The following is a 14,007-nucleotide window of genomic DNA, read 5'->3' on the forward strand; positions in this document are numbered from 1 at the left end:
ACTTGGAATTAGTGCTCTGCATTTAACCCATCCTAAGTGCACACACACAGCAGTGAACACACACACACCGTGAACATTGCATTAGAGTTATTCATAATCTGTGTTGTAATACATTATATCTTGTCGTAAATAATTATACCCGAATTTAAAATGCACAGTGCAACAATGAATTGATAAGTGTTATAATGTATTAACTGTGGTTACAATAATTCATGAGACTGTACAATGCATTATAAGGTGCATTACAAGGCATAATTGATGCATTAAAACTACTTTTATAATGCATTACAATAAAGGCTTTAAACTAACACAAGCATTAAGAAACTTCTGTTAAATAGCCAAGCAAATTTTGAGGCTGATGCCCCAATTTCAAAATCAAAACAGCCCAAAATATCAGTCAATTAATCATTTTGCTTGATAAACTGGTTTGTGACTAATAAAGATTCCACCCACCAGTTTCTAACCTACTAATTAATTCAGAGCTGAGCATAACTACAAAAAATGCACATTCACAATAGAAATTTTCATGTTTGCACGCTGACAATAGGCTAATTGTTCAAAATTCTATTTCAGAACTCATTTGTATTCATTTTGTTGATGAAGACCTAAAACTTGCATTTGTAAAATAAACTTTGAAGCCATATATCAGTGTACAGACATTTACTCACTTATATCCACTCATTTAAAAGCGGTCGTGTTTGACTGCAATATATGGGCTGTTATCGTTGGTTTTAACATCTTAACACCAACACATAAGAAACACAGGGGCTAGTTGTCACATGAGGAAGTTGTCATAAGGCTATTTCTTAGGAATTAGAGGAACGAGAGCAATGGTTTAGTATGTTGGTTTCACAAATCTAGTTTAGTTATATTTGTAAATTAGGACACGTTTAATGAGCTCTCGTTGAAACTGGGGTCATAATATTTCACTAAAATTAAAACCATTCAACAATGTTACTTGGAATACATTAAAAGGTAACTTAAAATAAAATATAAAAAGCATAAAGTTATTTTATTTCCGCAAGTTGCCAAAGCAAAGTAAAAACATTGCACTAAATGTACTAGAAAAACTAAAACTGAAATAAAAATTTAATTTTTTTTTTTTAAAACGACAAACATAAAATGCTAAAACTTTGAAACTATATATTTTTATATATATATAAATTATATATTATATATACATATATATATATATATATATATATAAATCGAATATTCTCAATGATAATAAAATAACACTGCTTCAAACTATATGTATAATTCCATTTATGTAATATTTTAAGAAATGTTGAATTTTGTCCGAAAAAATTAATTCCATACATTTTGTGTCTATACAGAAGCTGACTTATAAAAACAAACCTAGACTGAGAAACACACACACACACACACTCTCACTCATAAACAGACACAAACACGTGGTTTGTGTAGAAACCAACTTCCTCGAAACTGACACACTTACACCTGAAATATGGCTTTGATCGTAAGAGCGAGTAACTAGTAGATCACAGATGAAATGTGGAGTGAATCTGAGGTCAGATCATACCTGCTGTTTATCTGAACTCTCTTTCCCGACGGTGGACACTTTGGGCGCCGGGATCCTCTCGCAGGTGCATCCCTCCAGCAAATAAATCCCTGATGGTCTGGTGCTCTGCTCGTTCTCAAAGCAAAACAGCACATTCTGGTAAAGCGCGAAGTACTTCTCGTTCCAGCGGTTGTTTTCTGCGGCTTTTTTACTCAAGAACCCGCGTTTGATTCCCTCTTTACGCGCTACCATGGACAGATAGAGCGCGTGCCCTTCATTATAACGCACGCTCTTCTGCATCTTACAGCCCTGACTGTCACACTGAACCCATCATCCTCCTCCTCCTCAGACACAGCAGCCAGAGATGATGATGATGATGATCTAAAGTCCAGCCGAAAGCGCTGATGCTGTGCGTAAAGGAGTTCCCAGACGCGAGTAACGCGTAATTACGCACAGCGATATCCCGAAGGAGTGCGCGCGTAACAAAGCAAGCAAAAACACACTTCAGAAAGTCAACAAATATAAAAAAAATAATGTCTAAAATGCGCGCACCGACGTAAAACAAAAATAGCGCCAGTGAACAGACGGTTCAACAGAATCACGACCGAGATCAGCGCTAATCGGCTTTGACACCAACTTAAAGAGACAGAACTATTTACCCCCTCAGTCTCTGTTTACCCAACGCTCTATATTTACATCACTGTCCACAGAGAATACTCTGGCATCTCTCTCACGCCTCCCTGAAATGAGTTTTGCCGAAAGCTGCAGATGCTAGAGTTAACCTAACTCTATTTTCAGGATCATGACAGAATTTAGCTCTTTAAATTTAATTTGAAAAGTGTAGGTTTTTCAATGAGTAGCATTAAGTCCCGAGTTTCCGAGTTGGGGGCGTGTCAGTGAGAAAACATGTCGGATACAATGTTCAAATTAATAATAAAAAAAATATTAATGTACAATAAAGTTATATACGTTACATATACAAAAGATGATATTATTGTGTAATTACCATGGAATGTTATGATTCAGTTTATACACTGAATAAAAACAGAAAAAAGGGGGAAAAAAATAATGATACACATTCTTTATTCATCATTTTGTAGATGTAGAGTTAAAAAAAATTGTTGAATTTTATGTAGAAAAGTTAAATCGCTATCTTGTATAAAGTGACTTGAACGCACCGATGTCGTAATTGCGACTTGTCAACTTGTAAATACAAACTTTCCAGGAAGACTTGAATGCACCATACCATTAGGCTACTAATAATTACAACAAACAACTTTACTACAATCTCTCAAGTAGCCTAGCGTTCGGAGATCGAATTCAGTGTAACGTTAGCCTACTGAATCGGTTTCATTCGTACGTTCAACAACGATTCACCAATCAATTTGGTTCGCTGCCCGCATTGAATCTCATTTGTATCAAAATATGTAAATAAGGTTGTTCTCTATTTAAATAACAAATTAGCATGTTTTCTAAATGTATGAGTTGTATTTCAATGTGAATGTCCATCAGAAAATATTTTTAAAAAATAGTCTAGTTTTGGAGCTGTTTTTTGTTTTTCAATGACTACCACTGTGACGTGACAAAATACACTGCTGATGTGCTTTCTACTTCAGCTGAGGTAAACAATACACATTTTCCACAATAACAACAACAACAAACAATAATAATCTACAATCGAGTAACGTTACCGTTTAGAAGTTGGATTCAATGTACGGAATCAAAAACAATTTACCAATTCATTTGATGCGATGTGCGTATTTGCGACTCCTTTGTATCCACAATTAAATACTGTTGTTTTTTTTATTTTTTATTTAAAGATTGCATGTTTTAAAAGTATATCATTTTTTTCTAAACGTCCGAAATTCAGCAGTTAAAAAAAAAGTTTTCCAATGAGTAGGCTACCCTTGTAGCACGACAAAATACTGCACCACTGACTGTTGTGTTTTGTGTTTTATACACTTTCCACAACAATAAAAAGAAAAACAATTAATTTACAATATCTCTCAAGTAGCGATGGAAGGCCGGGTTCAATTTACTGAATCGGTTTGTTCGTTCAAAAACGATTCACTAATTTATTTGTTGCGCTGCACATTTAAGTCTCGATTTCCTTAACATATTTAAATGCTGTCATTCTTTACTCAAATTAGCATTTTCTCTCATTTTTAGTTGTATTTTAGTGTCAAAGTCCATCAGCCAAACTAGCTGGTCCAAATGAACTTCACATGCAAGGCTTACCAAATTTGAACACTTGCAGTGAATTTGCGAGAACAACCCATCTTGTTTTTTTCTTAAAAGGTGAGTTTGTTGATCATTTTAACAAGATCTGTTTAAACGTAAAGTTTGATACAGTCTGAGCTGCGTAAATATTGAGATTTACGCCCCCTGGTGTTGATTGCATGAAATCACCAGTAAAAACAATGCTTTTACTGCACTGACACACATCACCTCTTGAAATGATCATAGCACCAAATTTATACATTTATATATAATAATGAGAATTTATGGATGTTGGCATGTGGTGCATGTGTTATGCATAAATAATCTAAACTCTGAGCTTGTTGTGATGCATTCTGGGATTGCCTTGAGTCATGTCACAATGCCTTAAAACCCCATCTATCTAGGCATCTCTGGGTTTGGGAATAGAGCCAATGTTTCATGTGATGTCTGTGATTAGAAACACATATTAAAGCTGTTTTCAGACCAGAATAAAGCAGCATAAAGCTTGAGGACACTCACACCACACCTTCTGGCTGTAAAGCTGACTTCACTCCTACAAAGAGATGAACTTGTGTCTTACAGAGGAAGAGCCCACGATACCAGACGCCCACTTCAACACAACCTCTGCAGGAAACCACATTAAGAGCGTACCCAGCATGCTTTCAGACTTCTTTGGGAACATGCACTATAATATTTGCAGCCAAAACTCATTAATCTCGAAATATATGAGCATGCGTAAAACAGCTCAAAATTTTGCCTGCAAGCTGAAATGCCACAGAAATCCTCGAGATCGGCAAAACAAAGATAATGGGCTAAATTCAGCTTCATCTGAGGTCTAAAGCAGAACTAGGACAGGATTTCTGATTGTGTCCAGCTTTGCATTGGGTCAGATGAGGTCAAAGGCGGAGGGTGGACCAACTCCAGGGTAAGGCTAAAAGCAGCCAAATCTATTAACTACAAACATCATAAACCCGTCTTTTTAGGCAAGAACCAGACATGGGTGTCATGTAGGCTAATATAATATGTTTAATGTGACTGAATTTGTATGTGATTGCAATTTAAAGGGGTCATATGATGCTATTTTAAAGATCATTATTTTGTGTATTTGGTGTAACAGAATATGTTGACATGCTTTAATGTTCAAAAAACACATTAATTTTCAAATACTGTATATTATTGTAGGTCCTCTATGCCCCGCCTCTCTCAAACACGTCGTTTTCAACAAAGCCCCCTCCTTTGACAAGCGCAGTCTGCTCTGATTGGCCAGCTGACCCAGTGCATTGTGATTGGCCGAACACCACAAGCACGCGTGAAAACTTGAAATCGTATCATATGACCCCTTTAATAAAAAACATTATAAATTGGTCATTATAAAATGTTTCCTTTCCAAGGTTATTCAATCAGTGAATACATTATTATACAGAAAGTGACATTATCACTAACTTTGATCTATGGCGAGTTTAAGCACTCTCAATAAAACAAAAAAAACAAACTATCGTTATAATAACTTAAGCGGTCTACACTGTGAAATGAATCTCTTACTTACATTGTACATACATCTGCGCGTCCGGAATTCTGTCAGCGAACGCGCGCGCACTCAAAACTGATGAGTTCAGCGATGACTCATCTGAACACCTCTGATTGGCCATTGCATTCCTAAGCTCATCAGAATCGTGTGTGATTGGTTATAATGCCCAACACTGTAAAAACAGCAAAAATGAAATACGGTGCAACATGAGCAGATCTTAATTTAATGCCGCAATCGACACTTTCTCTTCATTTTCGTTTTGTTAGTAACAGTCGTAATATATTTAATTTGTTTGTGCAGGGGCATTTTTGCCCCAACTCGCTGAGGCCCACACGCTCCGCCTATGGATGAGGTCCTCAAACTCATGATTTGACATCCTTTACCGACAGCTCGAGGGGTTTTCTCTGAGAAGGGGAACATTTTGGATCAGAAAAATGATCAACATTAAAAAATAAATTAAAAAATGACTAAATAAATATATTAGGCATCTCAATGTATTATTTATTAGAGATTATTTTATTATTATTACAAAAATATTTTTTATTATTTAAGCAATGCAAAACACTGTGGATAAAAAACATATTTAAAACCAGTGTTTTTTTTAATAGTTTTAATAAATATGTTATCATATAAATATTATACAATGTTATATATAAATATACAGCAAACAAATCTAAATAAAAAAAACACAAACATACATTACACTGCATGTAAATATAATGCAGTAGTATTGGTTGCTTGTAGATAAATTATGTGTAAATAATGTGTAAATATCAAATGGAACAGAAACAAAAAAATACATTGGATTAAAAAGATAAGTTTAATAAGGTTATTTATAAAATACATAAAAATTACATATGTATTTTATTTATTTTTTATTTAATTATTCATCTAAAAATATCACAAAGAGGATAAATGAAGCTATATACACATATGCATGCATATATGCTTATTTTTCCTCTCCAATATTTTTTGGATAAATACAAAAGCACTTTTTTTAAATTATCTAAAAAAAATCAGAAAGAGGAAAAAATTAACTCATTTAAATATATTTACTCCATTTCTTTATTTTTTTTCTTTTCCCATTTTAGACAAATAATTATTTAGAAAAAAACTAATTATATATATATATATATATATATATATATATGTGTGTGTGACCTTCCTGATATTTCCAGGCTATAGATTATCCAAAAATCTAAATAAAGTCATGCACACAAAATAAGTGCATCTCCTTTCAACTGCACATTAAAAAAAAACAACAACAACAATTTAAAGGTAAGGTATGAATGTACAGCAATAATAAATAATATTGGCACACAGTGACTGAGTGATAGCACAATAATTAGTGTGTTAAGAGAGAGAGAGAGAGAGAGAGAGAATTTTCTTTGTACATTTTCTAATATTTTTCGATAATTATTTAATTATTTATCTGAAAAATGTAACTCATTTAAAACTGAAAATGTATTACTTCCAAAAGATGTGGAAGTCTTTCGGTCATAGAACGCTTCAGCAAGGGCAACCCTGTGGGATTATGGGGGATTACTGGTCTATCTGTCAATCCCAAAAATAGCGGCATACTCATAAATCTCAGAAAAGGGGATAGTGTGGCAATCTGTTTGTAGATGTTGTTTCTAAACAAACGCAAATGGAATGAAGAGTCAAGATTTATGGATTTGGAAAGGGTATTTCCAGGCCAGATGTTCAGATACTGGGAACAAACATAGTCTTTATGTGCCAGAACAAACCAAAACTTCAGTGTCAGATTTGCAAAACATGAAATGAACAGAACAAATACATTTAGCTGTGCTGTTTTAAGTGGTGCTACTATAGAACTATTTCTGTTGCTACTAAAAACACAGATTCTGTCAGCAGCTGAGATCTTATGATATTAATATGATATTCAAATGAATTAAATCATTATACAAACAAAGCTGTTAAAACTGCTGATAGAGTGCCATCTTGTGGCACGTCCAGAATGAATAGGTCATTTTTAGTGGTGTTTGAGAAGCCGAGCATCACCAGTAGCCTACTATTGTTTTGAAACTTCAGATCCTGAAAATCATGACTGGGGTCTTTTGACGCCCTAATCAACTACTTAGCAACATTTTGTCAACCATTCAGATCTTATCAACAGCGTAGCAATGTACTAAAAGCCTCAGAAGACCCTTGTAACTGCACAGCAAAACCTTTGCAACCACCCACAACACTAGTATTGTGTCAGCAGGTTTTGCACAGGAAAACAGCTTTCATGCTTTCTTGATCTGAATATAGATTTGACATGTTTTTGTACTGAAATGAAAATCAATCTGAGCGGACGCTGCCGACTGCTAATAGAGGAAAAGCATCATTAATGTCACTCAGTTTACTGGGAAAAGTAGCACCTGATGTTCTTGAATAGTTGCCATGACGATGGCTAAACAATTAAGACTGTCCACTGTGAAGCAGGTTCATGGTTTCTGTTAACAACAGACACGAGCAATGAAACAGCTCCGTGTGTGCAATAAAATAAAATAAATAAAAAATAAAACAAATAAAATAAAAATATATAATATAAACTGAATGAATAAAATGAAACAAATGAAAAAGTAGAAAAATAGAATGGAGTAAAAATAAATAATAAAAACATTAAACAAAAAATAACATAGAAAAAGTTAAAGAACAATAAAATACAGTAAAAATCTAATTAAACAAAACAGAATACAATAAAATAAATGAAAGAAAATTAAAACAGTAAAAAATAAAAACAAAAATAAAATAAAATAATAATAGATAAAATAAAAAACAAAATGAATAAAATAAACAACATTAAAAACAATGAATAAAATAAAACGAAAATGTTGAATAAAATAGAATAGAATAACATATAATAAAAACAAATAACAACATTGAATAAAAAATAAAATAGAATAAAATCAAATAAACCATTAAACAATACAGTAAAAAGATCAAATGAAATAAAACAGAATACCATAAAATAGAATTGAATATGACATAAAATTAAACAAAAAATAAAATAAAATAAATAAATAAGAAAAATAAAACAGTAAAAAAATAAACAAAATAAAAATAAATTAAATAATAAAACAAAAATGATAAATAATGAAATAAAACATACTTTCTAGTATTCCATTTCAACACTTCCATCTATCAAGCAAAATTTTTCTGATAAATTGCTAATAAACTAATAAAATAATTGTAATTAATATGCTGCAACATGGAAGGCCTGAAAGGTCAACCAATCATAGGTTTGGTTAATATATTAGAGACATTCATTAGACTAATAAATGACATATGCACAGTTATTTCTTAGTCCTTAAACAGGACTCGTCTGACCATGTACTTCCAGCTTTTACATATGTAACATAGTTCAGTTCTAGCTTTGAAATATTTCTACTTTACATAACTCTAGACACCAGAACACCTAATATCATCACAACCAAAACCAATCACGCTAAATAACTCATTTATTATCCTTTCTCCCCCCGCCCCCCATTTTAATGCGATTATTGCGTGGTGGTAAAGTTAGTCGCTGCAGTAATCAGATGCACTCGGTCTGTGGGAGCCGTAATCTGGAAGTTCACTGTGAGTTTAGTCCAACCTGTGCGAGTCTCATACGCAGCGTTTCTTTATTCCACTGGTTGCCATGGAGATGGCATTGCTCAAGTGCACTGAAACTACGGCATCTCACCTTCCAATCAACCTGACGACAGTTCTTTCACATATGTAAAGCAGCTACTATTTCAGATTATTTCAAAGGTATGATGAAAAAAGACAGTACATACAGCTGTCGCTTCCTGTTTGGTACAAGCAATGAAAAGCATTTTAAAGTGCTGCCATCTGCATGTCCTTGAGTTCTGAGACATTACACACGTGACAAATGCTGTACAAACCACAGATGAAGGCATCCGGAAGTACAGCTTAATGGTGCAGTGTCCCTGTGAAACTCAAGATCTCTACACTGAAGCAATACTTAAACGAACTAACAACATTAATGATGAAGCAGAGGCGGACTGTAACTAAGTACATTTACTTGAGTATTGTACTTAAGTACACTTTTTGAGTATCTGTACCTTACTTGAGTATTATTTTTTCTGGGAACTTATGACTTTAACTTCACTACTTAAAGCAGTGTTGCTGTTGTAAAGTTATACAGCTACAGTTGGGTTGCTGGGTTTGAAAGCAGGTTCTTAGCAATGCATATTACTAATCAAAAATTACGTTTTGATATATTTACAGAAGGATATTTACAAAATATAGTCATGGAACATGATCTTTACTTAATATCCTAATGATTTTTGGCATGAAAGAAAAATCAATAATTTTGACCCATACAATGTATTGTTGGCTATTGCTACAAATATACCCCAGCGACTTAAGACTGCTTTTGTGCTCCAGGGTCACATACACAGTACATATACATATATACATACATACATACACACACAAACAAAACATACACAATAAAAAAATAAAAATAAACAAAAAAAATACCAAATAAAATAAAATAGTCTCTGGACAGGTTTTGATGAATTCACTCTTGTGGTAGCAAGCCATTTAATCTTGCTTGAGATTAAATTGCTTCTAAATCAATTCTCTGAAACTCTGAAAGGGTCCAAATGTGTACCTGAAGTTCCTGAGAATCAGGGTTATTTTGAGTCTTGATGTTTTCCTGCTTCTCTCTCTCTCTCGCTCCCACCTGCCTGTTTCTCTCTCAGCATGTGAATCAAGCACCTCTCATTGTCGCTTAGATCTGATCAACGTCATGCCTGCAATGCAAGCACAGTCAAACACATTTACACTACAGACAGACGGGCAGCTGTGACACTGGCAAAACATCACCGACTCAAGTCTAAATTTCTGATTACACGGTAAGAACAAAATGTATTTTTTCTCTTCTTTATCCATTTACTTCTGGATTAACACTGCAAGTCTGTAGTATTTGACATTAAACGATGAAACGAGCAGCTTATGATAATCATACCTCATTTTTACCATATGCAAACTGAAGACAGAACATATTCTACTCCCATGTCACGAAGTTTACATTCTTTGCTTTGCTTAAAGTGTTGTTAGATGTATTTTCTTGTGTTTCACTGGTTCAGTTGGCACAGAGCAGAGAGCGCTTTGAACCACAGTACCTTGTTTAGAATAGAAACACTTTGCGACCTCTTCAAAATCTCAAGTGCATACTGAATATGCCGTCTTGTACATCATCTTTCCATGTACATTACAAAAGCTTGAAGAATTGAAGCAAATGGCATGGAGTCATTTTCTGATTTGTTTGTGCAAAAGAGCTGGACAGGACTTTAAGTGCATAAGTGGAGCTTCTCTACCTGCTCCCAGTAGATTTGAGCAGCTCGGCAGAACATCGCTGACAGGGTAGAAGTCACAGCTACTCAAAAGCAATCGTCATTTCCTCCATGGTAACAGCGTGCGAGCTGCTCATGACAACTTGTTCAAACCCTTGTTTTCAAAGAGGAAATGCAATTGGTATTTGGACATAGTCAGTACTGATGTTGTTTCACTGGCAGACAGAGAGCTGTGGCTTTGATTTCAACATCTGCAGCATGCAACATGATTAAAGTCCACATGAAATGACATTTGCAAGCATTTTGCTTCTGTAACCTGACATTTCTGAGGGAAACTCGATATTTGACGAGTAAAGGAGCACAAGACAAGAATCAGCAGAAAAGGAGTAATTTGAGAAGCAAAGTAAAGCAATGTATTTTGGTGAAAGATCGCAAAAACTACAGAAATTATCTCTGAAATAACACGAGGAATGTTTTCCAAGAAAACACTATTTCAGTTTTTCTACTTCAAAATTTCACATGTAATTGCTATTTCTTTGTAATCGATTTTTCTAGTGCAAAATGGGTCAGTTTTGATTTCATATAGCATCTGGTGAAATTTTGTAAAATATAGAAATTATCTTTGAAATACACAGCATTTTTTTGAGGTTGTAAATAAAGATTGGAGCAAGTAACACTAAGGACAGCAAACACAATGGCCTTTAGAAAGATGCTGTTCTTAAAGAAAGCGTGAGGAAGGCCAAGCTTTGCGCTCATGCTGAAAAGGACAGGCAGCGCTAAGAATGTTGTCTGGCAGTAATGGCAAACAATAAAGCCAAGGTCTCTGCTTCGGTTTATTGAATTTAGCTTTTCAAAAAAAAAAATTGCTTGAGAGGGAGAGCTGCAATTCTACAAAAAAGGAGCTTGTTGCTGAGCAGAACTGAATAAAGAAACACAGAAAGAGCGAAAGTGCATTTGGCTCCGTTTTATCATCTTGCAGCATTTGTGTGCAACCAATCAAGCATCTAATAACGAGCCGAACACAATAGGATCATTCAAAGCTACACGAGACTTCCATTGTGTAGATGCAATGTGTGTAATTTGCCATAAGAAGAGCTGGACCGTCTTCCATACATCCCTTGCGACAAATATCTAACCTTATTCCCCTCTTCACAGGCTTTGTCATGGCAGTATACGTGATCCCTGTCAGGTGCAAGTCTCAGTGAAAGAGGTGAAGATGGAAGGTCCACAAGTTGTCAACACTGATGGCAACTCCTTGCTTAAGGCCGTCTACCTAAGTCGTCTACGTCTCACACGGCTACTCCTGGAAGGCGGCGCTTATATCAATGAGAGTAATGAGTGTGGCGAAACACCCTTGATGGTCGCCTGCAGGAGCAGGCATATGGACCACCAAAGTGTCTCGAAGGTGAAGATGGTTGGGTACTTGCTTGAAAGTGGTGCTGATCCGAACATCCAAGACAAGAATGGGAAGACGGCTCTAATGCACGCCTGTTTGGAGCAAGCTGGTCCTGAGGTGGTGGCGCTGCTCTTGGGTAGCGGGGCGGATCCGTGTCTTGAGGACCACACCGGTTCTTCGGCTCTGATATACGCCATCAATGCCAGCGATGAAGAAACTCTTAAAATCTTGATGGATGCCTGCAAAGCCAGAGGAAAAGAAGTCATCATCATCACCCCTGACAAACTTGCATGCGGAAGGCAAACGGCAAAACAGTACCTACCTATTCCTCCGCTTGCAATGGTGGAACAATGGAGTTCCACGATTGTTCCCTGTTCTTCTCCATCTGATATTCTCCTCAGTACCTCTCCACAGGGGACTCTTTCTTCTAGTCCTACAGAGCACATGTTTTCCTTCCAGGACCTCCAAAGTATGAGCAATTCCCAGCCAACTTCTCCATCCCACCAGGTTCCCCTGGTAAACAGTCGGTTGAGCAAAATCCACAATCTCCAAAGATTACACTCCGAGCCTTGGCTGAAGATCCCACAGTCTTTCTTGGCCCAACAGCATGTCAAAAGCACCTCTGCTACGGAGGAACTCCCAGACATCACACCCGAAGAGGAAATTACTTTCAGAATGAACAGATTGGCTTTTGATAACACGCCACTATCGCGGCATTGCAGTGTTGATTTGAAAGAAGCCAACTCTTTGAGTCAAACTCTACGGCAAGGAAGCAACGGTTTAAGACCGGAAGGAGCACTGTGCCGAAACATGTCCTTTGATAGCTTATCATCCCTGCACTCTTCATCCCATCCCAATCTTCACTGCAAAAGCAGTGCAGAAGCTTTACCGGCTGAGAAGGATCCGGACAAATCCCTGACAAATTTGGCCGTGTCCAGTCTCCGTAACATCATACAGAGAAGGAAACTAGGAATGGACCACTACAGCTCCGATTCCCAACTATCGGTGAGCCTCGACAACTCTTCAGAAGACTGTAAAGGACAGTTAGAGAAGAGAAAACTTGCTAACTCGCGTTCTCCTACTTTGGTGGGCTCCAGGGAGTCTCTTGAGAATGCTTCGTTGATGCACTTGCACAGGAGGAATCCCATCAGCTACGAGCGGCGAGGCTCCGGGGCGCTTTTGGATCCCATCTCCCATCCTCGAGCTGGTTTCCTCCCTCCGCTGAACCAGCATGCACCAATCCCAAACATCACTGGAAGTGGCAACCCAAGCAGCATCAGCTCCAGCAACAAAGCAGTTTGTGGCGTAGCAGCAGGGACAAAGCCCGGTATTCCCTCGGCTCCTGTGGGTTTTCCAAAGGATCTCAAGACCAGGAGGATGCTGATGAGAAGACACTCCATGCAAACCGAGCAGCTCAAGCGACATGGTGACTTCACAGAAATTTTTGGACACCGAATGGTTGCCACTGTTATAAACAGTAACAAAGGCATCGATTTGCACTGACACCAAATGATTGCTGGTCCCTGAAACTGAACAAATAGCATCTATACTTTTCAGTCTAATCAAAAACAAAAAAATTTAACCATGCATCCTTAAGGTGAGGTCACATTTACTACTGCTCTGTGAAACTTCATGGACAAAATCCAGTCATTCCAATAGGAATCGGCGTGTGAGCTTCACGTGAGGGCGGAAGATTTCCCAGCGCAGATTTTGCACATTCAAGTTGGTTACGTACAGTAAATCTGCTTGGTTTAAAAGTGATTTCTGTGTTAAGCAGTGCTTAACTTGAACAATTGGTTATAAATGTGGATAGAGCTTCAATAGCTAAGAAAACAGGATACAAAAACATTTAAATGACCTGTAGGTTCAAAATACCATTCAACTCGTGGTTAAGAAATTCAGAAATTCAGCTTGCCAACATACAAATTCATTCATAATACATTTGAGTCATTGTGTATGGAACATACCTTTGCTTGTGTGCCGTGTTTGATGTTCACAATGTCTTTTAAAAAATAAAACTATTACAACA

The 14,007-nt window shown here is 36.3% G+C and overlaps 2 protein-coding genes across 2 annotated transcripts in view; one reads left to right on the forward strand and one right to left on the reverse strand.

The window, feature by feature from the left end:
• Positions 1-2,132, reverse strand: part of LOC107665758 (ras-specific guanine nucleotide-releasing factor 2-like) — a 37,420-nt gene extending 35,288 nt beyond the window's left edge. Inside the window, exon 1 of the mRNA XM_016456770.1 lies at positions 1,544-2,132. Coding sequence (XP_016312256.1) covers positions 1,544-1,822 — 279 coding nt within the window. The 5' untranslated portion in view covers positions 1,823-2,132. The remainder of the gene's footprint in view (positions 1-1,543) is intronic.
• A 7,897-nt stretch (positions 2,133-10,029) lies between these two features.
• On the forward strand, positions 10,030-13,990 carry LOC107665766 (ankyrin repeat domain-containing protein 34B-like). The gene is made up of 2 exons (XM_016456777.1): positions 10,030-10,141; positions 11,738-13,990. The coding sequence occupies exon 2, from the start codon at positions 11,799-11,801 to the stop codon at positions 13,479-13,481; it is 1,683 nt and encodes a 560-aa protein (XP_016312263.1). The 5' UTR covers positions 10,030-10,141; positions 11,738-11,798; the 3' UTR covers positions 13,482-13,990.
• Positions 13,991-14,007: the final 17 nt, after the last annotated feature.

Source organism: Sinocyclocheilus anshuiensis, unplaced genomic scaffold (genome assembly GCF_001515605.1).
Source record: "Sinocyclocheilus anshuiensis isolate Anshui unplaced genomic scaffold, SAMN03320099.WGS_v1.1 scaffold743, whole genome shotgun sequence".
NCBI lineage: Eukaryota > Metazoa > Chordata > Actinopteri > Cypriniformes > Cyprinidae > Sinocyclocheilus > Sinocyclocheilus anshuiensis.

Excerpts from the sequence above, each read along its gene's own strand:
- LOC107665766 (XM_016456777.1), top strand. The coding sequence starts at position 11,799 with ATGGAAGGTCCACAAGTTGTCAACACTGATGGCAACTCCTTGCTTAAG.